This window comes from Podarcis pityusensis (genome assembly GCF_964106645.2).
Source record: "Podarcis pityusensis genome assembly, chromosome: 6".
NCBI classification, from domain to species: Eukaryota; Metazoa; Chordata; class Lepidosauria; order Squamata; family Lacertidae; genus Podarcis; species Podarcis pityusensis.
Genome location: NC_138030.1, coordinates 47774971 through 47797763, shown reverse-complemented (window position 1 = coordinate 47797763; position 22793 = coordinate 47774971). Strand labels below are relative to the sequence as shown.

Here is a 22793-nt window from a genome sequence, read left to right as displayed (position 1 = left end):
TCAAGTGACAAAGATGGATCTAGGAATGGCCCCCAAGTACAGTATGTGTCTGTTCCTTCAGAAGGAGTGCACTCCTCTCAAGAACTGATGAATTCCCCAACTCCTGGAACTGAGAACCACTCACCCACAGTCTCTATCTTACTCTTGTCCAGATCACCAATGCATCCAGGCACTGGTTGAAAAAAGTCACAGGCTCTCCTGCTTCAGAAGCAAGAAGGAAGTACAGCTGGATGTCAACAGCATCCTGATGACACTATGCCTCAAATCACCTAATGCTGCTCCCAGTGACTTCCTATGGAATAGGTTTGGTTCTCCGTTCAATGTAGGTAAGTTATTTGTTGTGTAATTATTTTGTAATCACTGGAATTATTTTTGCTTTATACTCTCTATAATATTGTACAATACAGCTTCTTCATCTTCTTTTTCCTCCCATTCTAATTAACAATTAGCACTAATTGCATAATAGCATGGGAGGGGGAAAAGAAAATAAGAAGGAGCAGCACCATACCATGTCTCACAGAAGCCACAAATAATTTGGCTGTAGGAGGTGATAATAACAATCAGGCGGAGGATATTCCATCTTTGTCTCTCGCAAAATGGAAAGATATTTTTCTTCCTGAGATTAAACCTCTGGAGCAAAGTACTAAGCAGAAATTAGAAGTTTCTGATTAAAAAAATAAATCAAAAGATCATGTGACCAATACTGAATCTAAAATAGATGCAACCAGTGCTTTTCCCCCCCTAAAAAATATGTTTAGGGGTACTCTCATTTTCCTACTCATATTGAAATACTGCCCCTCAATGAAGCCAATCTTAGATTCACAAAATGTTTAGGGGTATGCATCCCCCTGCGTCCCCCCCAGAAAAAAAGCACTGGATGCAACAGAACAAGGCCAACATCCAATGTTGAAAAGAATCAGAATAGTGGGGAAGGTGTATGTTTAGGACAAAAAATTAAAGTTAAGAGTAAACCATTATTAAAATTTCTGAGCAAGGTGAAGAGTTGGAGAATAAGCACTGCAAGGATGAGTCCTTTGTTGATTTTAATTACAGTGGTACCTTGGGTTACAGACGCTTCAGGTTACAAACGCTTCAGGTTACAGACTCCGCTAACCCAGAAATAGTACCTCGGGTTAAGAACTTTGCTTCAGGGTGAGAACAGAAATCGTGCAGCAGCGGCAGCAGGAGGCCCCATTAGCTAAAGTGGTACCTCAGTTTAAGAACAGTTTCAGGTTAAGAACGGACCTCCAGAACGAATTAAGTTCTTGACCCGAGGTACCACTGTACTTATTGGGAGGGATTTAATGTCACACCCCATAAACAAATGTGAGACACTTTCATTCTGCTGCTCACAAGCCTTGGATTTGCATTCTGTCTACACTCTGGAGCTAGCTTATCTGAAAGGACATTCCAAGGTCAGTTTCAGTGAGGTCAACACATAGTCTGAACACAATCAGTGTACCTCTTCAAATAATAATAATAATAATAATAATAATAATAGCAGTCTTGGTTACTATCTTTCCCTGCTTACACAACAGACGTCACATAAGCAATGGCTACCTCACCTAAATCCTTGGGTTTTCAATCTATCTATCTATCTATCTATCTATCTATCTATCTATCTCTTTGCCTCTCTTGCTTCTGGCTCTACCCACGTCACCTCCTGAGACACTGAAGAGAAGCAAGAGCATGGAGGTGAACAAGGAGGCCTCTCTTCAGCCCCTTCAGCCTCTGTCCAAGAGATGCCTTCATAAGGGCTCTAACTGCAACTTTAAGGAAGAGCTGGATAGCTCAGTTGGTTAGCATGTGGTACTGACCACGCCAAGGTTGCAGGTTCGAGACAGCTGCATATCCCTGCATTGCAGGGGGTTGGACTAGGGTTCATGATGGCTTGCCTGATTACATAGTTCTTTACCTTAACCCAAAGCTGGGATAGTTCAGTTGGTAAAGCATGAGACTAAGGACTGTGAGTTTGTGTCCAACATTGGGCAAAAGATTACTGAGCACTGCAGAGGGTTGGACTAGATGACCAACTCACGGTCACTTCCAACTTTACAATTCTATGGAAGCCTATCCTCCCCATGATCTGGGATACATATAGCAAAGGGACAGATGGAGCGTTATTGAAAAATCTCCTTTTCCACCCTTGTTCATGGTATGCAAAAGAGAACTCTTGCCTGCTTGTTTTTTGTAGATTTGGAAGCATCAATTATTCTTTTTAAAGAAAAATCCAGCTTGTGCGATTTAATTTTTCTTCATTCAGTAATACCCACATACTGCACTGCTGTACAGTAAAAAGGATGGAGGGAAAAACCTTCTGTGTTATTATTTTCAGCTTAGAGGAGTCAGAACATCTGGTTCATAATCAAATGGGGAAGTTTTTTTCTGAGGGAGAAGCCTGGGGCCAGAGGAGATTCTGCTGTCTCCATAGAGAGCAGGTTAATTGTTCCATGCTGGCAGCAGTGAGAATACTGGTATTTTTAGTTGTCAGATGAGAGAAGGAGTGGGAATGTTTTTCTCATTGAGACCTAGCAACTTGAAATTTGAACCTGACTGGAATTGCCCTCACCGGGCAAAACTGAAACATACAACCTGTTTCACCACAGGCTATTTATTCAAAGAACTGTTTGGCAGAATTCAGACTTGGTGATGGATGGCTTGCCTTGTCAGATTTTTGTCTGACTTGTCGCCAGAAAACAGACCCTTGAGATTACTTTCCAGCTTCAGCAGATAAATATTAATTAAAGGTACTTTTCGGCTTCAGCAGAGAAATATGAATTACAGGTAGGGTGGGAGCCTTTTAAATTATCAATTTCCCAGAAAAGGGAAACTGTTTGCATGCACACCCAAGAGGAAGCAATCCTCTTCCTACAATGATTAGGAGCTCTGAAGATACCTGGCAGTGGCAGTGGGTCTTCTTACTCTTAGGCTGTGCACACACACTCCCCTTTACTCTGAATCTAGTGCACTCCCACCACTGGTTTGTGAAGCAGTGTCAGCCACATTCCAGACCTATCCTGTAGTTTCTTGAGAAATGCTGCTGTTTGATGCATTTTGCCCTAAACCATCCATACTCTGGAGCTGGAGGAGGAGAGGGCAGAGGGTGAAGAAGGAGCTGCGAGTGGAGAGGAGCCCTTTCCCCATTCTTTGGGCCCCCTGGGAAACTCAACAAACCTATTGTGCCTGGAGATGGGTGTGGAGGTTGTGGCTGGGTGGGACACAGCTGTGGGCAGCCTGAGGAAATGTCATCCGTTTTGGGCTTGCCCATGAGGGGCATGCCTGGGGTGGGGGCCTGGGTTGATGTCCAGGGGCTCTTCCCATTGTGGGACTTTTGTGGGTGACCTGGGAGTTTGTTGGACCCTGGGTGAGAACCCGGAGGCAGAGAGGGAAGGGTACATCAGAAGGGAAATGAATTGTTATTGATTTTTATATATTAGTAACTTTGTATTAATGTAACCCTTTTATATGTAACTCTGCATTTTTGAAATATTATGTTTAAGTTGTCTGTTTCAGTTTTTTTGTACCCTGATTAGAGGTATGTCTTATATTTTAAGCGGCATGGAAATTAAATAATCAATAATCAGTCAATCAACCGGCTTCAATCCCATCTGAAAACATAAGCCATATGAAGACATCCATGCCTCCTCTTCCCACTGGCGTGGACAGACAGCTGCAGACTTGGGGACACATCCAGCCATATTGCTATGTACAATGATGTCCAAATGAGATTTCAAATGCAGCGCGGTGGTGAACAAGCTAGAAGTGTTTTAAGCTGCTAATGTACACACAGCCTTAACGAGCATCCACACTTTCACTTAATCTGTATTTTGATCATACTGTGTACTGATTTGTTCCCCAGGTCTGCGAGCTTTTTTCTTTGTTCTGTGGTATTCCTTGTAAAAATCTAATCTTACCCACTGAACTGAAGTTCAGTTAAGCAAAATCCCTCTTCAGATTTTCTGTGCATCTGATAAGAGCTGATTCAGGGGGTAGGATAAGATTTTTGCAAGGCGCAGCCACAGAACAATAAGAAAAGCTCTCAGACCCGGAGGAATTAATCGGTACATGGTTCAATCAAAATACAGGTCAAGTAAAAGTGTAGTTGAGCCCCCAGTCTGTTCCCTGGGATTTTCCTGAATACATTTATTTTAGTTTTGCTTTTTTAAAGAAGAAGAAAAAGAAACTTGCATAGAATAGTGGCAAACAGAGACGCAAATCAGGAAATCCCATTTGAATCTTGCCTCTGCCACGATCTCACTCAGTAGGTGATGTGAGTCAAGTTACTCCCTGTGTAGTTATGCCTACACTATGTGACATGTGTGGGTTTCTAAATGTCAAAATAAAATAGATTTTAAAAAAATAAAATGGTAGCAATAAATGCAGCAGAGGTGTCCCAATGCCTCCTAATCCAGAATGCTACAAAGAGCAAAATGATGTTTGGGTACATGGCAGCTTCTGCCCTGGACTCCGCCGCCCCCCCCCCCGGGCCCAAAGCCAAGTGCTACTTACGTGAGGGCGATGGTGAAATGGAATCGCTGCCGCAGTCCCTTGAAGGTGAGGAAGGAGTGGGCTGGGAAGCTGCGGGTGCTCATCTGGCAGTAGGGCTTCTCATAGTCTCCTGACAGGCAGTCACACTTGAACCCGCCCACCAGGAGATTGACACAGGTGCCGCCGTTCTTGCAGACCCCCGGGGTGCAGCGACCCAGGCGGGAGTTCACCTCACAGTTCTCCCCTGCAGCAGAAGCAGAGAGCAGCCATTAGTAGCTTCAACACAAATATACAGGAGCTTCACCACGCAAGCCCCAACCTTCTCATTGGTCAGGAAGGGAAACAGTTCAAAGCAGCTCCAGGCCAACCAAAATTGAGGGATGCAGTGCAGGGCCTTCTAGAAGGATGTGCGTTGACACTCGCAGGCTGCCTACGGACAGACCCTTGCTAGGTAACTCATAAAAAACTGCTGAAGTGCAAAGTGCTTTAAAACCTTATCTTTATTCATCGTCACCAGAGCCCTGTGGGATGGATCATTAATATTCCCATTTCACATACTGGGAACTAAGAGACTAAGAGGATAAGTTCCCAAAGGCCAATCAATGCATTTCATGGCTGAGCAGGGATTTGAAGCCGGCCGTCTCCAGAGGGCCAGTCCACCAAATGCTCCACCAACTTGCAAGATGAGCAGCAGAGGCAGCAGGCAGAGCTGGACAAAGGGGGCAGCAGAAGCATCCAGACAGAAATAAGGAGCAGCAGGGAAGAGACTCAGCGAGAGCATGACCAGGAAGTGTTTAATGGTGTTATCCTACGCAGCACTGAAAGCAGGGGGACTGACTTCTAAGTAAGAATGCTTAGGGTTGCCTTCTAGAGCTGCACTCTTAACTGGACTTGCTATGAAGCAAATCCCACTGAACTTGCTGGGGCTCATTTCTCAGTCAAGATGCTCAGGATTATGCTCTGCATCCGAGTGCATCACTGGGAAATACATTATCCCTCCTCGCCACCACCTCTCCAGCCACTGTTTGCCCCAGAACAGGGCTGGCCAAAATATTGATATATCACCCAAAACCGTTTTGAAGTCCATATCATGATATCGGTTTCATAATTTTTGCCCTGGCAATATATCACAAATCATGATGTGGGTGCGGGTGAGCGATGCAAAAATCACAATTAAGAAAACCGTGAATACGTCCAATGCTTCTCTCGATTCCTGCAGCCCCTGTTAATTCTGCCAGCTCTGCTCTTCCCTGCCTCCTGCAGGGACAGCGAATCATAAGAGCAAAAATCACGATGCAGGAAAACCATGAAGCCAGCCAATGCCTCTACATGGCTCCATCCTTATTTCAGACATTGTGATATATCGTAAATTGCAATGTTTAGCTGGTGATATATCACAATGTTGAAAACCAGATATCGCCCAGTCCTATTCCAGAAGGAAACGGTCATGGGTTTCCTGATGTCATGTCTGCTAAATGGGAGGGATCCCAAATTTTGGGGGTTCATAGTTAATAAAGCTTTGGGAGGGAGGAAAAGTTTCCCCAGACACTGCAGGAGGCAGCATTTTTTACATAAGAGAAGGTTGAAGAGAAAGAGAAAACCAGGAGTAGGGATTTGCTAGAAAGTAACTGTGAAATAGGACACATATCACTGAATCACGGTATGTATGATTTTGAAACCTTCAATACAATAAGCTTCTGGTATCACTGGGGTTGTCTAATACAGGCAACTGGGTGTTTAACCGTTCCTTTGGAGATAGGGAAAGAAATATGGTAAGTTGAGGGGTTTGTCCCTATAAGGAGCAATTGCCAAGAACCAGATCAAACCTTTCAACTGCTGGCAATAAAAAATAATCTGAGATGCAACAGCTTTGGTGTTGCAACAAAGATGCTCATGGGCTGATGGGAGATGACAGCCAGACGCTCAGCTGGTGTATTCTTTCTTTTTAATTAATTCACCTGCCAAAGCTTTTAATACAGCAATTATGCAAGGAGGCCCCCCAAAAGCTCAAGGCCATGGTCCTGTCCTCAGATCTGTGGTTCAAATCAGCAAAACAATAGGTATTGGCCTCAGGATGAAGCCATCACAAAATGTGGATGTGTACATCATTCATAGCCCTATTGAGGCATCTATCTTCCTGGTTAAAGCAGCACACAATGGGAAAGTTTGAGAGAAGTGTGCTAGCTCTGCCCCCCACTGCCCTTCACAAGTTGGGGGTGGGGCAATGCACAGGAACATGAAACAAATGGAGCAGGCTCCCCACTGCAGGTGCTTCCCACCTGAACTCAAGGAGGGAGACAGGGCAATGCTAGCACCCCCATCTCCTTCTCCCACCTTCTCTGTGTTGTTAGTGAAGTTGGTTACTCTAATGACAAATGTTAACATGAAATCATAGAATTGTATCATCCAGTCAAACCCCCAGCAATGCAGGAATATGCAGCTGTCCCATATGGGGATCAAACTTGCAACCTTGGCATTATCATCACCATTCTCTAACCTACAGAGCTATCCAGTGCTGACATATTTATTTTGCTATTTTGTTTTACTATTGCATGGATGTCCCAACTTTTCTCCAAGTTAGCAAAAGCAACATACATGGCTCTTCCCACACTCCAATTTTAACACAACAGCCCTGTGAGGTAGGTCAAGCTGAGAGAGACTTGGCTGATCAGATAATGGAGGCATATAATTTGGACAGGAAAATTGGCTTCCAGGTGGAAAAATCAAAATTGGAAACAGAACTGTTAGAACCCAAAACTAAGAATTTGTCAAGAATGTATAACTTGCTGTTGAAATGGAATACTCAGGATGAAACGGTGAAATCTGCTATGATTAAGTGGGCACAAGATGTTGGACATAACATAATGATGGCTGACTGGGAACAGTTATGGACCACAGGTATGAAGTTTACGGCATGCAATGCCTTAAGAGAGAATATTATGAAAATGATATACAGGTGGTACACGACACCAGTCAAGCTTGCAAAAATCTATCATTTGCCCGATAATAAATGTTGGAAATGTAAAGAAACTGAAGGTACATTCTTTCACCTTTGGTGAACGTGCCCAAGGATTAAGGCTTTCTGGGAGATGATCTATAATGAATTGAAAAAGGTATTTAAATATACCTTCTTGAAGAAACCAGAGGCCTTCCTCCTGGGTATAGTCGGCCAATTGGTGCCAAAGAAGGATAGAACCTTTTTTATGTATGCAACAACAGCAGCAAGAATACTCATCGCGAAGTATTGGAAGACACAAGACCTACCCACTCTGGAAGAATGGCAGATGAAGGTGATGGACTATATGGAACTGGCGGAAATGACTGGCAGAATCCGAGACCAGGGAGAAGAGTCGGTGGAAGAAGATTGGAAGAAATTTAAAGACTATCTACAGAAATATTGTAAAATTAATGAATGTTAGAATGATGTTGGATAGAAATTCAGCTGTAATACTATAAGGGAATATGAAAAATGGATTATTAATAGGTAAAAATTTAACGTTACAATATTTTAAGATTAAAGACTAGGATAAACAAAGAGGGTAAGGATTTGCTGAACCAACAAACCGAACTGGAATACAAAAAAGGGAGGCGTGAGGAGGTCCGGGAAACAAGCTAATGAAAAATAAGTAATGGAAAGATTGAGTTGCTTTTAACCATTTTTATTCTGTATTTTCTTCTTTTTTATTTTTATTTTGTAATATTTTGAAAATCTTAATAAATATCTTATAAAAAGAGAGAGAGAGAGGTCACCCAAAGAAGAAGAAGAAGAAGAGTTTGGATTCGATATCCCGCTTTATCACTGCCTGAAGGAGTCTCAAAGCGGCTAACATTCTTCTTTCCCTTCCTCCCCCACAACAAACACTCTGTGAGGTGAGTGGGGCTGAGAGACTTCAAAGAATGTGGAGGAGCAGAGACGCGAACCCGGTTCCCCAGATTACGAGACTACCGCTCTTAATCACTACACCACACTGGGTCTCTACACCCAAAGAGCTTCACAGCTGAGGGGGATTTGAACTCTGGTCTCCCAGGAAATAATTCAACACTCAAACCACAACACTATACTCTTTTGCATTATTTAACTCTTCTCTATAGCCAGAATGGCTAAAATCATACAAGGGCTTGTGAGCCCAAGGGCTGGAGTTCTTTAGGACAGTATCAAAGATCTTAAGAACTAGCTCAGTCAGTAGAGCTTGGAACTCTTAATCTCAGGGTTGTGGGTTCGAGTGCCCTGTTGGGCAAAAGATTCCTGCATTGCAGGGAGTTGGACTAGACGACCCTCACATTCCCTTCCAACTCTACAACTCTATGATTCTTGAAGTTAACAGTTTTGATATCAGTTTATACTTTATCCCAGAGGCTAACCTGAGTTTGGTTGTGGCTGGAACTTATCACTAAAGCAAAATGAAAAATTAGCATACTAATTAGAAGCTCATCTTAACACCATAGCATAATCTCAGGTACTGCTTCTGGACAGAAATATATAGTCCCTGCCTTTTGACAAAGTGTTCTGTGTGCAAACACACATATATTCACATGCATACATATTATAGGAAGTATTTTTAAATGTTTTATTTTCTTCACCTCCTTTCTTGGGAGCCATTCTTAGGAATGAAAGGGGTTATAAAAATAATTTTATAAACGAAACTGTCCTTTTCTGACCTCACTTTGTCCACAAATTCAGGTTTGGGGCTGAATTTTAAGAGTGTAAGCCTTGGACAGCAAGCTGAGTTAGCACCGCTCAGTCTAATTTCCCAGAGTTCTGGAAAATCCCGCCTGCTTTGGTGAAAAAGTTGACTAGTCAAAAGGTTTGCAAATGTAGCAGGCTCTGATTGAAAAGAACAAAGATGCCCCACAAGCACGCATGCAGCCTGCTTTGATAATCATGGAAACTGCTTAACAGTGGGATCACATCTTCAAAGACACAATGCTCACTTCCAAATCATGTGTTATTGGAAAGAAAACCCTCTTCCCCTGTGTTGCTGGCAATAAAGAGGACTGATATATTAGGCAGCTTCTTATTTTAATGTGGTTTACACTCATTTCCAGGTTCCCAGGGCAAGGGATACTGCAGGAGACCATGGGGTTAAAAAGCAAGGCCTGGCAGCAGAAGAGGGCAAAAGCTGAAATTAGAAGGGGACAGACTTTCATGGTATAGTGCCAAGCAAGCCAAACTTATAATTTGCAAACCACAAATCTTAAAAAGGTTTTTCCCAAGAGTGTGTGGAAGAGGAGGAGGAATCAGAAGATTCTGCACATAGATAGCAGGCATTCATACTTTTGTATTCATTGATTTGCCACTGCCACATAAGCCATAACAGTAACCACAATTCAGATTAGTCTGTATAGATTAAGCCACTTTGCATATCTTTGTTTAATTTGCATAGTTCATTCTGCTTCTACAAGCGGAGGTGGGGGAACAGGCAGCTGAGCCTGGCACCAAAGCCTGTAGACAAAATCTGAAATTGAGCCCCCTCCTCCAGCTTCTGGGATTTCATTAGGCATTGCCCACACACTGTCAAGCCTAGCTATGTAGCCATAAGGGCTGAAACTCTCCCCCCACTTTTTCTTCTAAGTAAGGTTAAGTCGTCCCCCACCCCACCCCGAATGCTGAATAGTGTGGCATCGCAAAATAGACTCAGCTCCACCACTTCCTAAATGATAACTTAATTATCATTTCCTATCATCCGCACCCATTGTTCTTTGTCACATCCACAGCAAGTCTAGAGAGCATTTGTTCTCCCACTCTTCCTTCTTGGATCCTTTTTTTACAATATCTGAAAATTCCAACATGCTTTCTGCTAATCATTTGTTTCTCCTGAGGGTACACCCTTCCCTTCAGCCGTCTCTTTAAATATGATTTGCCTGTTAAGACTCTCTGTAATCTTCAAAGCTTTCTTTTAAATCCCTTCCAGTTTGTCAACATCTCCCTTTCCCTCTCTTTTACTGCTGTGTTCAGACCAGAGAAGATGACTCCAACAAGTGAGGGAGGAATGACGAGAAGCTGGGTTCTTCTGAATGGAGGTTTCCCACTGACTCCCATCAAGAAGGACATGTTTGCACAGGTCTTAAAGTCCTGTGTTTTAGTCTGAGCCTATGCATATATACTTGGCTTTAAGTTCCACTCAGCTGAATGGGGACTTGGGATATATTCCCAAATCAGTGTGCCTAGGATTACATGCTTTAATACGGGTTTGCAATTTAGGCAAGATTCCCAAGAGACATTGTAATACTGCAGTGGTAAGGGAATCCCCATGCCAACATCCCACCTTTTGTCACTAGGCTTCTGTCACACTCCAAAATCCTCTATCAGATGTCATCGGACCAACCTGGGACCATCGTTTGTTTTTTTAATTTATATGTCCAAATTTCCCCTCTATTTGTGATCAGATCCAAAGAAGGACAGAGCTCTTGCATCTTTAACTGATGCATAGAAGAGAGGATTTTGAGTGTTGCAGCTTCTCTCATTGCTATATTGCAAGCTGTAGCAAACAACTACCGGTATTCCTTTTCCTCAATGCCTGTTAAAGTGAAATGAGCTCTCTCCCCATTGGCCTCTGATCTCTCCTTATCAACTTTCTCTTTTAAAAAGAAAACTTGCATACACACACACAAAAAAACCCCAGTGATGATGCTACTGGTGCAACCCACCTTACATCAGGGTGCAACCCACTGTAGGTAATAGCCAATGCCCCTAAGAGAATATATGAGTAAATCAGCATGATCTGTGGACTACAATGAACTGCTTCAATCTTATCTTGGCTTATTAAGTCAAAGCATGCATGAGCCTTTTGCTTGTTTGTGCATTACAATTAATACAGGAAGCCTTTAATTAATCATAGTTTCCCATTTTGTTCAAAGTGGAGAACTAGGGTTAGAGTATCAAGCTATTATATTAAAATAACTTTACACCGTGGTATAATATCCAGATTTGCTGTGAAGCTGGTAAACCACAGTATCCCTGTTTGGATGAAATAGGAAACTGTGGTTAATTAAAGACTTCCAGGTTTAATCTGCCCTCCTGCCAAAGGGAGGATCAAAGATGCTGCTTGCATAAGCAAGGATCTTGTGCACATCTGAGCTTAATAAACTGAGATAAGATCATCCAAACATTGCTGAGGGTGAGTGCAGTGCTATCTACAGTTAGTGATGAATTACCAATTTGGGAGAGGTCACAGGAACCCAGCTTCATTATGCACACACTATGGAGCAGAGCTTTCAAAATTCATTGCATTGTTTCAGAGATTGGCAAGTTCCATGCCTTTGTTGAAGAAGCTACACACCTCACCTGGGTTGGGCAAAGAGAGCAAATGTTCCACCCAAACACTGGGAGACCTGCAAATGTATCTTCTATGGCTGCAGTACGTCCAGAGACGCACAGCATGTACATAATGAATAATTTTGGCTGAGATCTAGAAAATGCAGTATCATCACTTGGTCCTGATGAAATCACTGGAACATACTCATGCGTACATGCGCTCAGGCCTCCAGATAAAAGTTATGAAATCTCCTTGAAGTGCAAAATGAACAGGAAGCACCTGAAGTGGAAGCAAGCCTTAAAGGGAGATTCTAGGAGCTCTTCTGAAGGTTTCTGGTTATGTGACGCAACAGACTGGCAGACTGCAGACGCAGCATCTTGTTGCTGGTCTGCAAAACCCCAGGCTGGCTTGCGGGGATAATTTAATAGAAACTTGGAGATCCTGCTGTTCCATCCCAAAGGCACATTGTTAAGCTGCATGGGCATTTTGCAAGAAAGGAAGGGGTCAAATTGCTGCCTAGGAAAAAGAAAAGGAGTTGCTACAAAAATCTACACTAAGCGGAGCAACAGCTTCCAGTCATGTTAAAGGAGAGGGATCAGCAACTGGAGGCCTCCTGGCCAAATCCAGTCCTACAAGGTATATTAACTGGCCCCCTTGTTGCTACCTGAGATGCAAAGAAAGTGTGTGGAGGACAGGGTTTACAACATTACTTGTAGATCTGCTCTCCACCCTCCCTCCTGAATGCTGTTTTTGCAAGTAATAAACATGACTTTTTATCAAAAGAAGCATTTGCTGCAAAAGGAGCTAAGCTGGGAAAGTTCCCCCCAGTAGTGCGTGGCTAAAGGCAGCAGTGCTACAAACCTCTCCAATGCCAGGCATCAAAGACTTGTGCATAGGGATTCAGGAGTCATGGTGACTACCAGAGAGGACAACCTCTGACATTACCTTGTCCATGGTGGATAGTTACCCATGAAGTGAGGCTGAAAAAGCCCATCCAAGTTGTTCACACCTTTTCCTGCCGCTTACCTGCAGCAATAATTTAGAAGCCCCCCTTTTTTGAAGCATTAGTTAAAAGATTTCTCATGCAATGTACGTGCTTCTGAGATGATATTCTGTGCCCTTTTCTTCATGTTAAATACAGGAAACCAAAGCATGGAAAAGAGACAGAGCATGGGCACAGAGATCTCCCTGCTATTAATACACTCCAGCCAAAGCAAGAAGCAGACGCTTGTTGGAATCATAGAAGCCACAGGACTTGAGCCAAATATACACTTTGGCAACAGAGTAAGGGCCAAAGTGAAGGTGGCCATGTGCCCTGATTCAGTTTGAAGTCTTCTCTTCTCCAAAGCAATTTAAACATTTTTTTAAAAATAAAAATAAACATAATTAGAGAGAGCAAGAGCTTTTAAGATGCCCATCAAAACTCAGCACCTGGACAGCAGACTGGGGAAGGCACAAAGGTCACCAGGACCTAATCTTCACTATGATGAGATATCCTGCATTTCTATTAAATTGTAGTAAATTTTTCTATATTTGCATCTATACAAATTATATGCAGGCATGCACCCTCTTTTGGCTTTGGGATGGGATAATGCATTTTTTTTTTTTTTTTTTGAGATGCATACCCACCCCAGCCAAACTTTGACGAAGCACAAAATGCATGATTGTAATTCACGTACTTTGTTCTAGCCCCGGGAGAGCCTGATCAGAAGCAAAACTGCAGTACATAGGAAAGGAGTTGATCTTTTCTCTCACATACACTTAGCCTGCACCATGGCCCCACTGAAAATCATCTGGCAAAGCTGCCACTCAGCCTAGGAACGGAAGCTGTGACTGGCAACAAGCAATTTTTACTAACAGGGTGGATCACTTCAGGGTCACTCACAAGCTTTTGGTGAGATGCCTTGGCAAAAAAGGCGGTACATAAATGCAATAAGCAGGTTAATAAGATTACCATTGCCCTTGGCTGCAGAACATCTGAAGGGAAGCTTTAAAATGTCTGGTGTTTCGTTGTGTGTTGTTTTTTATACTCTGCTGGAAGCCTCCCAGAGTGGCTGGGGCAGACCAGCCAGATGGGCAGGGTACAAGTAAAATAATAATAATATTACTACAAGGTTTTGGAAACTCTGTGTTGCATCACTGCTTGTCATAGAAAGTGCTGGGACTGTCCGAGGTACAATTGGTACAGGACATTTTAACTTCACTGTACCTCCCCCAAACCCCACCCACTCCAAAAGCCTCCAGAGTAAAGGCATGACTACACTTCCTTCCCTTTCATAGGGTTCATTCTTCTGTCGCATCCCATTCTCTAATCAAAGCTTTTCCTTTCTCTGCTCTGCCCCTCCCCCTACTCCCCCAGCCCCTTCCTCACACCCTTGACAAGCATCTCCTCTCCCCCCCCCCATCTCCAACCCTGTAAGGGTTTTCTGAATAGAAGATTTATTCCCAGCCTCTTTCTGGTTCCCTCACCCTAGTGACCAGCTTTGGTTGCCAAGGAAACCAACCTTCTCCCACAGCGCCCCTTCCCAATCTTGAGCAGACAAAGCCCCTGTTCCCCCTCCCCCCCCACCGCTGTCTGCCTCCCTCTCCCCCCTCCACCTGCAGAGGGAGAGTCAGCATCAATGCAAGGAACAACCACAGCAGAAATAAAGAGCAACATCAGGGAATGGTGGTTGGGGGCATGCAGCCATCCAATGAGAATCCCAGTTCCCTCTCTGCCCGGCCAATCTATTCAGGGTCCTTCATACACATTGGGCAGAGAAACATCACCCCTACTGGGCGTTTGCATGGACAAGGGAATTTGCCTTTCCTGGAGACCCTTCAGGAACAAGAGATTCTTTTGGGAAAGAATTTAACTAGCCTCTCTATGGAGAGCCCATCTCCCTGGGCCCTTGATGTCATGCTGGCTTTTAGAGGAAAGGCTCAGTGGTGGGGCGTCTGCTGTGCATGCAGAAGGTCCCAGGCTGTCCAGGTAGGGCTGGGAGAGAACCCTGCCTGAGTCCTGAAGAGCCCCTGCCAGTCAGTGCAGACAACACTGAGTTAGACGGACCAATGGTTTATGACAAGGCAACGCTTTAATTGTTGGTGTCCAGCTTGTAATTTCTTCTAAATTATTTGGGTACATATCTCCTCTGAATAGAACACTTTGGTTCTGTCCCACCTATGGTGGCCTTCATGATTCTCCTCTTCCACATTTTTATCCTCACAAACTTCAGACATGGGATGACAGTGAATAGCCCAAGGTCACCCAGGGAGCTTCACAGAGGAGCGCCAATTTTAACCCTGGTCTCCTGCATCCTAGTCCGTTCAATATCCCTCCACATTCTGGAAAGAAGGAAAAGAAGTGGGAAAAGGTGGGGTGGGGCGAATCTTTTTCCATAGGGCTGAAAGTTGGGGGGGAGGGGAGACCTTGTTAACTGTGTGGCATTTAAGACTACATAAACAATTCCGGCTCCAAACCAAGCTGGAAGCTATCGCCATGTAAATTATTGGGGATTACTTCTAAGTAACGCATGGTTATTGTGACATTAATCCACGCTAGCAATTGTGATGGCAGAGACCCCTTCTAAACCAAGGTGAGACACTTTTCAGTTTAGTTAACCACTGAGCACTTACAAAACTGCAATGCTTATGCAAGGGAGATTGGAAAGAAAACCAGAACAACTTGGCCCTGACCATGTGACCTTATTAGCCCCTTTGGCCATAGGCTCCCTAACCAGGTCCAGGGACTACCAGCCACCACTGCTCAGGGACAAAAGGAAATGGGTTGAGGAGCTTTGGTTTGTAACACAGGAAGCAGGGGTCATGCCCTGTTGCTCTGATCAGCATGGGCAATAACACTGGATTCCATTACATTACATGCATTTTCAGTGTGGCTAATACTACAACTATTTTTGCATAATGATTCTCCACAATAAATAGAGAAACCTGCCCCAACCTGGTACCCTGCAGATGCTGCCAGCCAGCCATGTTGGCTGGGGCTGGAGGTGGGTTGTAGTCAGAAACATCTGGATGACACCAGTTTGGGGAAGACTCAAATAGAATGAGGGCAGCAGCTGGCTGCTATTAAAACCCTGGGGACCTAAAAGTGAGTTCTGGTTAACATTAGTTGCAATGGCATTCTGTGGAATATATTGCTCAGTGGGATGTTAACAGGAACTCAGTCCTCTAGTCACACCAGCTACTATCCTTTCGTGCTACTAATAACTCCTGGTTAACTTATCTGATACTTTTCATCCCATGGGGGATAGTATACAGGTGCTTATAACTTTTCGCTTATGGGGAGAAAAGCAGCCAGGGTGAGATTTCAAACAAGAGAATGGACAGAAAGGAAAGGGTCAAACATGCCACCACCACTACTGTTTTCAGCTTCTCTGGTTGGTTTTGGGTTTTGGAACCAAGATTGGGGGAAGTTGACGACAGCGTACCGTTCCTAGTTTTACGCAGACAACTGCTGCTGTGTAGGTGTCAAGAGAACAAGAGATAAAGATGTGATCCAGAGGGCATACTTTAATGCATCAACTATAACTGTTGAAAAAGAAATGCAAACATTTCACCACGTGCAGGTATACAAAGCAACAACAATAATAAAAGAAAGATTTTTCCAACTCTGTATCATAGCTGGGAGGCAAGTGGACTCGGCTGCATTCAGAACAAAAGCGTTTAAGCTGCTCATCCTTATGCCAGATGCAAAAGCTACGTCCGTCTTTGAATGTGAGGAAATGATATATATATCATCTGTATTTATTTTATTTATGCTTTGTTGAATTAATGTAGTGGTATTACTAAATATGCATCTAAGATTTATTTCCATAATCGAGATTAAGGATGGAATTCAGCATCACACTATGATTAATGTTCCGTCTGCACAAGAACCTATGCTTTCTAGACAGAATCACCCCCCTCTCCTCCCTGAATGCTGCTCTGGGGTTTCTCCTGACCCCTCCCCTCAAGCCAATTTTGGGGGTGCAAACGGGACAGGGGGCATTGTGCAAGCGGGAGTGCTTGTGCGGTGTTTCTGCTGCAGTGGCTCTTTAGGTGAATCCTTCCCATATAAGTTTCTCAGCCTTGTTATTCAAAGTCAACATTCCAAATCAGCCCCTGACCCCACCCCAACCAGCCCATCTACCTTGCTGTTAGGGTGGGATAGTGCATTTATTTAATTGAAGGATTCCAATTCCTAGAGGTGGTTTAAATAAACAGAACAAGTTAATAATCAACAGTAAACAAAACACATGTTTCCTTGTGGCCTGGAACGTGAAGATGGAAAAAGTAATGGACAGCAGGCAAGCTTCACTTCCCCCAGTGGTGAGAACCGCTAAGCAGATGGTCAGGCCCAAATCCCAGTCAAGGCAAAGGGTGGCACAGAATTTGGAGGCCTTTCAAAAAAAGCGGATCAGATCATCCCAGAGAAATGATGCAAGACCTGAGATGACTGGACAGAGACTCTGAGAAGAAGCCTGCAAGGATCCCAGGGAAGGCCAAGCAATTTGAGTGGGTGGGCCAGATGATCTGTAGGAGCAGGCGTGGGAGAAGATTTCACTCTAGGCAATTAGCACAGACAAGGGGGTGGACTTGGGATTTTTAGACACACATCATGCAGAGGATTAGCGCCAAAGCTGGGGCTTCTATTGGTGCTGGGGACCTAGCCAAACTCGCAGCAGTAACTCTCCTTCCCTTTCTGCTGCATTCTTCATAGTTGTGGGTGCAACAACCACACACACACACTGCAAGTTGTGAACCAAGCCCTTCCCATTTGACTTGCAAAATAAACATACCACAGCACAGAACCAAGCTGATCACTTGACATTGGTACTTGAGAATTCAGGCTGTGTTCATATCCTTGGGCTAACCCAATGGCAGGCAGCAGGCCACCAAAGTCACACAGACGTCCTCTTTGTGGCATGGGAGGGGGCACCTGTAGTACCAGAAACCCCTTTCCTGGATCACCGCTTGCAGCAACAGATCCAAAACAATGCACCTCCCTGTCTCCAATATTTTCAGCTAGGCTTTGCCCTCAGACCTCTAAGGCTCCTGCTATGCGGAGCCATGTAAAAAGATGCTCTCTTCCCCCTTTCTGCCTTCAGTGGCAGACCTTGGAGTCTCCAATTTCAGCGGAACCCTGTGCAATGCCAAATTTAGATGCCCACCCACCGCTTCTCACGCTCCATTCTAAATCATAGTTGTAGTGTGCCCTGCAGCGCCCTTGAGGCTTGGCACCCAGTGAGACCGAACTAGTCACACTCCCCTAAATCCGCCTCTGAGGGCATGGAAGCAGAATAGGGCCACTGCAACTGCAGGTAGGAAGAGAGGCGATGCATCTCTTGTGAACCTATGAGCCTCCCCAGACCTGCCAACACCCCCACCCCCAGCACCCACACGCTGCACTTTGGGGGGAAACGCCAGATGGCAATCGAAGTCCTAGCTGGAGAGGGGTTGGTTAAATTTCCCCATGTGCTGTAGCCCCAACAGAAAGGGGGGGGGAATGGATTAAATTTGGATAATTCCCTGATGCGGCATGAAGTTAATTTTGTATATACAGTGGTACCTCGGGTTACATACGCTTCAGGTTACAGACTCCACTAACCCAGAAATAGTGCTTCAGGTTAAGAACTTTGTTTCAGGATGAGAACAGAAATCATGCAGCAGCGGCAGCAGGAGGCCCCATTAGCTAAAGTGGTGTTTCAGGTTAAGAACAATTTCAGGTTAAGAATGGACCTCCGGAACGAATTAAGTACTTAACCCGAGGTACCACTGTATTATAGACTGAGATACATTATAGACTGGAGGCAGGCAGGCCCATTTCTTAAACAGACTATTTAACTGGGAGAAGCTGCAATACCGATAGGTAATGGGAATCACAAGTTCTGAGCATACCAAGCATGCCGGCCAAGTGATCGAGAGGCACACACAGACAGGCAAACACATGCACACCCACACAAGACTCGTTTCCTATTGCTTTTATCTCTCAGCAATATGCAAGGGGTCAGGAGAGGAGAACTGCTCATTGTCCATACTGGGAAAGCTATCGGGGAATCTGTAGCCAGCCTGCCATTGTCCAGCCCTTTGTGCAAAGAAATCCGGCTGAACTGGGGCACAAACAAGGGGCCATTCATATCCCAGCCGCTGCATCTGTTGTATCACAAACACAACAGAGCAGCAGGAATGCAAATAGGAGCGACACCCCGGGGCCAAGGCAGGCCCCCACTATGTTAAGCAGGCCGGCCCCAGAAAGGAAAAGGTCCATCCCAGCTACCATTACGCCATCACGGTGAGGTCATCTTCCTGTGATCTAAAGCAGAGAACCATCTCAGGGAAACTTTGCTGCCCTCCCCACCCCCAAAATGTGTTCCTAATATAGCCCAGCTCCAGACAACAAATAGCTGCTCCCAAGCAAAGTGCAGTAAGGCAATGGACTCCGCAAGAATCAAGGCATATGAAGAGAGAAAAGCAAAGGGAGATTTCTTTGAGTTCTACCATTCCACATAAGCACACACAGTTCGGCAGGGGCAGAAGTCAGCATCTCTACTGGGGTGTTAGAGCTGCAAAGGCAGGTTTGAAAACTTAGGTCGAATACCTGGTGAGATCTTAGAAGTCAGGTGAGGTAAGGTTGAGTGGCATCAATAGTGGCCAGGAGATGAAGGGAGCGCTCCCATTACTGCCTTAGAAGTTGGGTTTCTGTTTCATTTTCTGGTATGTTTCACACAGCTCTTTCCTGCCAGCTGTTCACATGAGCACAGCTTAAATTCGTTCCTGTTTGTGTACGCTACACAGGTGTCGCTACACACATCAACAGGCACACCATCAACAGGCCAGGGATGTCTTTTCCCTATGCAAACGTTTTCTCACCTTGCCTAAAGTCTAATTAAAGCATCTCAAGGACTCCTATCAGTGTGAAGCTGGCATCAAACAGGAATAATTTATAACAAAGTGCGGGATAATAAAGCATTTTGAATAACACGGGTCGTATGAACACACATTAAAAACCTGAAAAGCAGTGAGTGCTCAGTAAACAGGAGTGTGAACCCAGCTCCTAGCACTTAAGAGGAATAGAATAAGCTACGCAATGCTATTAAAGAGGAGCAGCAGGGCTCAATTTACTAAACTGACACAGTCTGGAAAATCCAGGTTTTCTAAGAGCAGAATTTAAGTTACAGTCATACTTCGGGTTGAAGTAGCTTCGGGATGAATATTTTTGGGTTGTGCTCCGTGGCGACCCGGAAGTAATGGAGCGTGTTATTTCCAGGTTTCGCCACTCATGCATGCGCAGACGCTCAAAATGATGTCACGCGGATGCGCGGAAGCAGCGAATCGTGACCCGTGCACACTCAGACGCACGGACGCAGGTTGCGTTCGCTTCAGGATGCGAACGGGGCTCCGGAATGGATCCCGTTCGCATCCAGAGGTACCACTGTACTGTGGTACTGATCTTTCTTTTTCTCTTTTTTCCCTAATTCGAACAGTGATTGCATACACAAAAAAGAAAGAAAATAAATAAATAAGCAGAGAACAGAAGGAAAAACCAGAAGATGAAAGAGCGAAGGAAGCAATAAATTGTGCAATGGGACAGATTGTTTATACTGCATGAGAAAAGCACAGCCAACACTCACCTGTGTAGCCCTCTTGGCACTCGCAGGTATATCCTCCCTCGCGGCTCCGGCAGTGCCCGTTGCTACCACAGGGGTTGGAATAGCAGAGGTCAATCTCGGTCTCACAGTAGTCGCCGGTAAAGCCAAGCGGGCAGCGGCAGCGAAGGCCGTTGACTGGGTGGATGGGACGGAAAAGAATGGTGTCAGAGGCAATGAAGGGCGCCGAGCTGTCAAACTTTAGCACCGAGACGCAGCGCATGTAATTCTCGCAGGGCTCCCGCAGGCAAATGTTGTCGTCAAAGGGCAGGACTCGTTGCTCCGAGATGGCGGCCAGGAGTGTGCGGTTGAGGTACAGCCGCTCCTGCAGGTCCTCGGAGGGGATGTAGCGCCCGCCGTGGGCCCCGTCCGGCAGCAGCACGGAGAGGCTGACGTTAAGGATTTGGGTGGCCTGCACATCCGTGTCGTTCTGGATGTTGAAAAGGACGACGTGGTCGCGGGAAGCAGACAGCACGGCCGCCACCCCTTCCAGGAAGAGGGCCAGCAGCGGGGAGAGGAAGCGCTCCTGGGACATGTTTTCCAACCGCAGAGTGATGCTGTTGGTCAGCATCTCGTCGGTGATGATGGTCACCTGGAGAGTGCACTGGGCTGCCACACTGTGGATCCCATCTGTAGGAAAGCGAGAAGAGGAAAGAGTTAATGCTGCTTGTTCAGCACAGAGGAAGGTGCAGAGGGTTCAAGCAGAGAAACCAGTTCGCGTCGTGTGACAGGAGTGGAGACAGAGGAGTTCTGGCACTCACCATTGCCATAACAAAGAGCACAACGCAGACTGCTCTGCTCCTTCTGTATAGGATAAGTCTCATGGCTTCAACCTGGCTACTCTGGTCCATCAAGGAATTGGCTCTACCCTCATCAGCAAGGAAGAGGAAGAGGAAGAGACCAATGTCTGGATGGCCACTGGAGACCAAGGGTGGACTTCAACATAGCGCTAAGGAGACTGCTCTGTTCTCAATGAAAGCATTTTTGCTTGTCTTATGAAACAATTTCTCCTTCCACAGCACACTGTTTGGGGGGGGGGTGTCTCCCAACCCCCTGGAGGCCATGGGGTGCTGCATTGGGGGAGGCTTTGAGGTCCCTCCCAACTTTATGTTTTTATGATCCAATTTATGTTTCTACGATCCAATTTTGTTTTTTCTACACTGGCTTATAGTCTGTTTATTTCTGGGTGCAACTTAATGCGCTACGGGTTGTTGTGTTTGTTTGTTTGTTTGTTTGTTTGTTTGTTTGTTTGTTTAAAAAAATACACCAGTAAAGCCTTAAAGAGATCAAGTTCAGGATATTTGAAAAACCGCCTCCTTTCAGCTGTCCATTACATTCACCTGAACAGCGGCCTGAAGGAATATTTTCAGTCCCTTATGGAATTCCAGGAGTGCCTGCATTTTCCTTTCTAGCTATCACTACCTGATAACTACCAGTGTCAGATCAGACACCCATTAGCTACATTCAGGGGCATTTCAGGCATGGCCAAATCGCATGTATGCCATCTTGGATTTCATCATGGAAAAAAAGCAGAATGTAAATAAAATAAAAAACAATCTAGATTCTTAAGGCAGAAACAACATTTCAAAGAAACCTCGAGCTCACGGAGTTTGCATATTACTTTCTCCCCTCTTACAGAGGATGTCCAGTTACAATGCCACTGTCTGTTTCATTTATTTCTTACGTTTATGAGGTGCCTCATAAAATAAATTATCTAGGTGTCATATAGCATAAAAAGGAAACACGATAAAAACATACTACAATAAAACCACAGACACAACCAGAGGGGGGGAAATACAAATATAAAACCAGCCAGTATGTACTGTATATAAATATACAAAACCTGCATGATAGGATATACTATACAAGACAGAACTAAAACAGCCATCAAATAAATACACTAAAACCACCATCCATACTGTAAGGATGTAAATCCAGATCTTAAAAGACCTAGGAGAACAGAAAAGCCTTAACCTTGTGCCAAAAAGACAACAATGTGGGTGCCAGCCAAGCTTCCCCCCAAAAAGCATCCCATCTGTGGGAGAACCACCACCAAAAAAGCTCTCTTTTTGCGAGAGAATGCAGCAGAATCAGATGGTTTTTCCTGAGGTAACAAAATCAACTGTTCTACTTCAGATTGCCATGGGGGGGGGGGAGAGACCTTGTAATATTGAATTGTTTCCCATGTACCAAGTTTCTTGCAAATAAAAACCAAACCTTCCAATCCCCTGCCAATAGAGGAAAACCACTACTATACCATCCCTGATAAGTTATTTTATTTTTTTAAAGGGAAGCACTAAAAAATGTCAGGACTCCCTCAAGTCTGTTCCACCACCTCAGGACTCCTCCAGCTCATTATCACCTCATTTGGCTGCATGTGCAGACCAGGACCAAATATGATGTGTGATGTGATCCCATCACACTT

At 44.7% G+C, this 22793-nt stretch overlaps 1 protein-coding gene across 4 annotated transcripts in view; it reads right to left on the bottom strand.

Annotated features, from left to right (window-relative positions):
- CELSR2 (cadherin EGF LAG seven-pass G-type receptor 2) overlaps positions 1-22793 on the bottom strand; it is a 113745-nt gene that overhangs the window by 53195 nt on the left and 37757 nt on the right. For all 4 annotated transcript variants that reach the window (XM_081010504.1, XM_081010506.1, XM_081010505.1 and 1 more), the window contains exons 2-3: positions 20354-20998; positions 4510-4732 (exon numbers count right to left, since the gene is read on the bottom strand). In XM_081010504.1, the coding sequence (XP_080866630.1) occupies positions 4510-4732; positions 20354-20998 (868 nt within the window). The remainder of the gene's footprint in view (positions 1-4509; positions 4733-20353; positions 20999-22793) is intronic.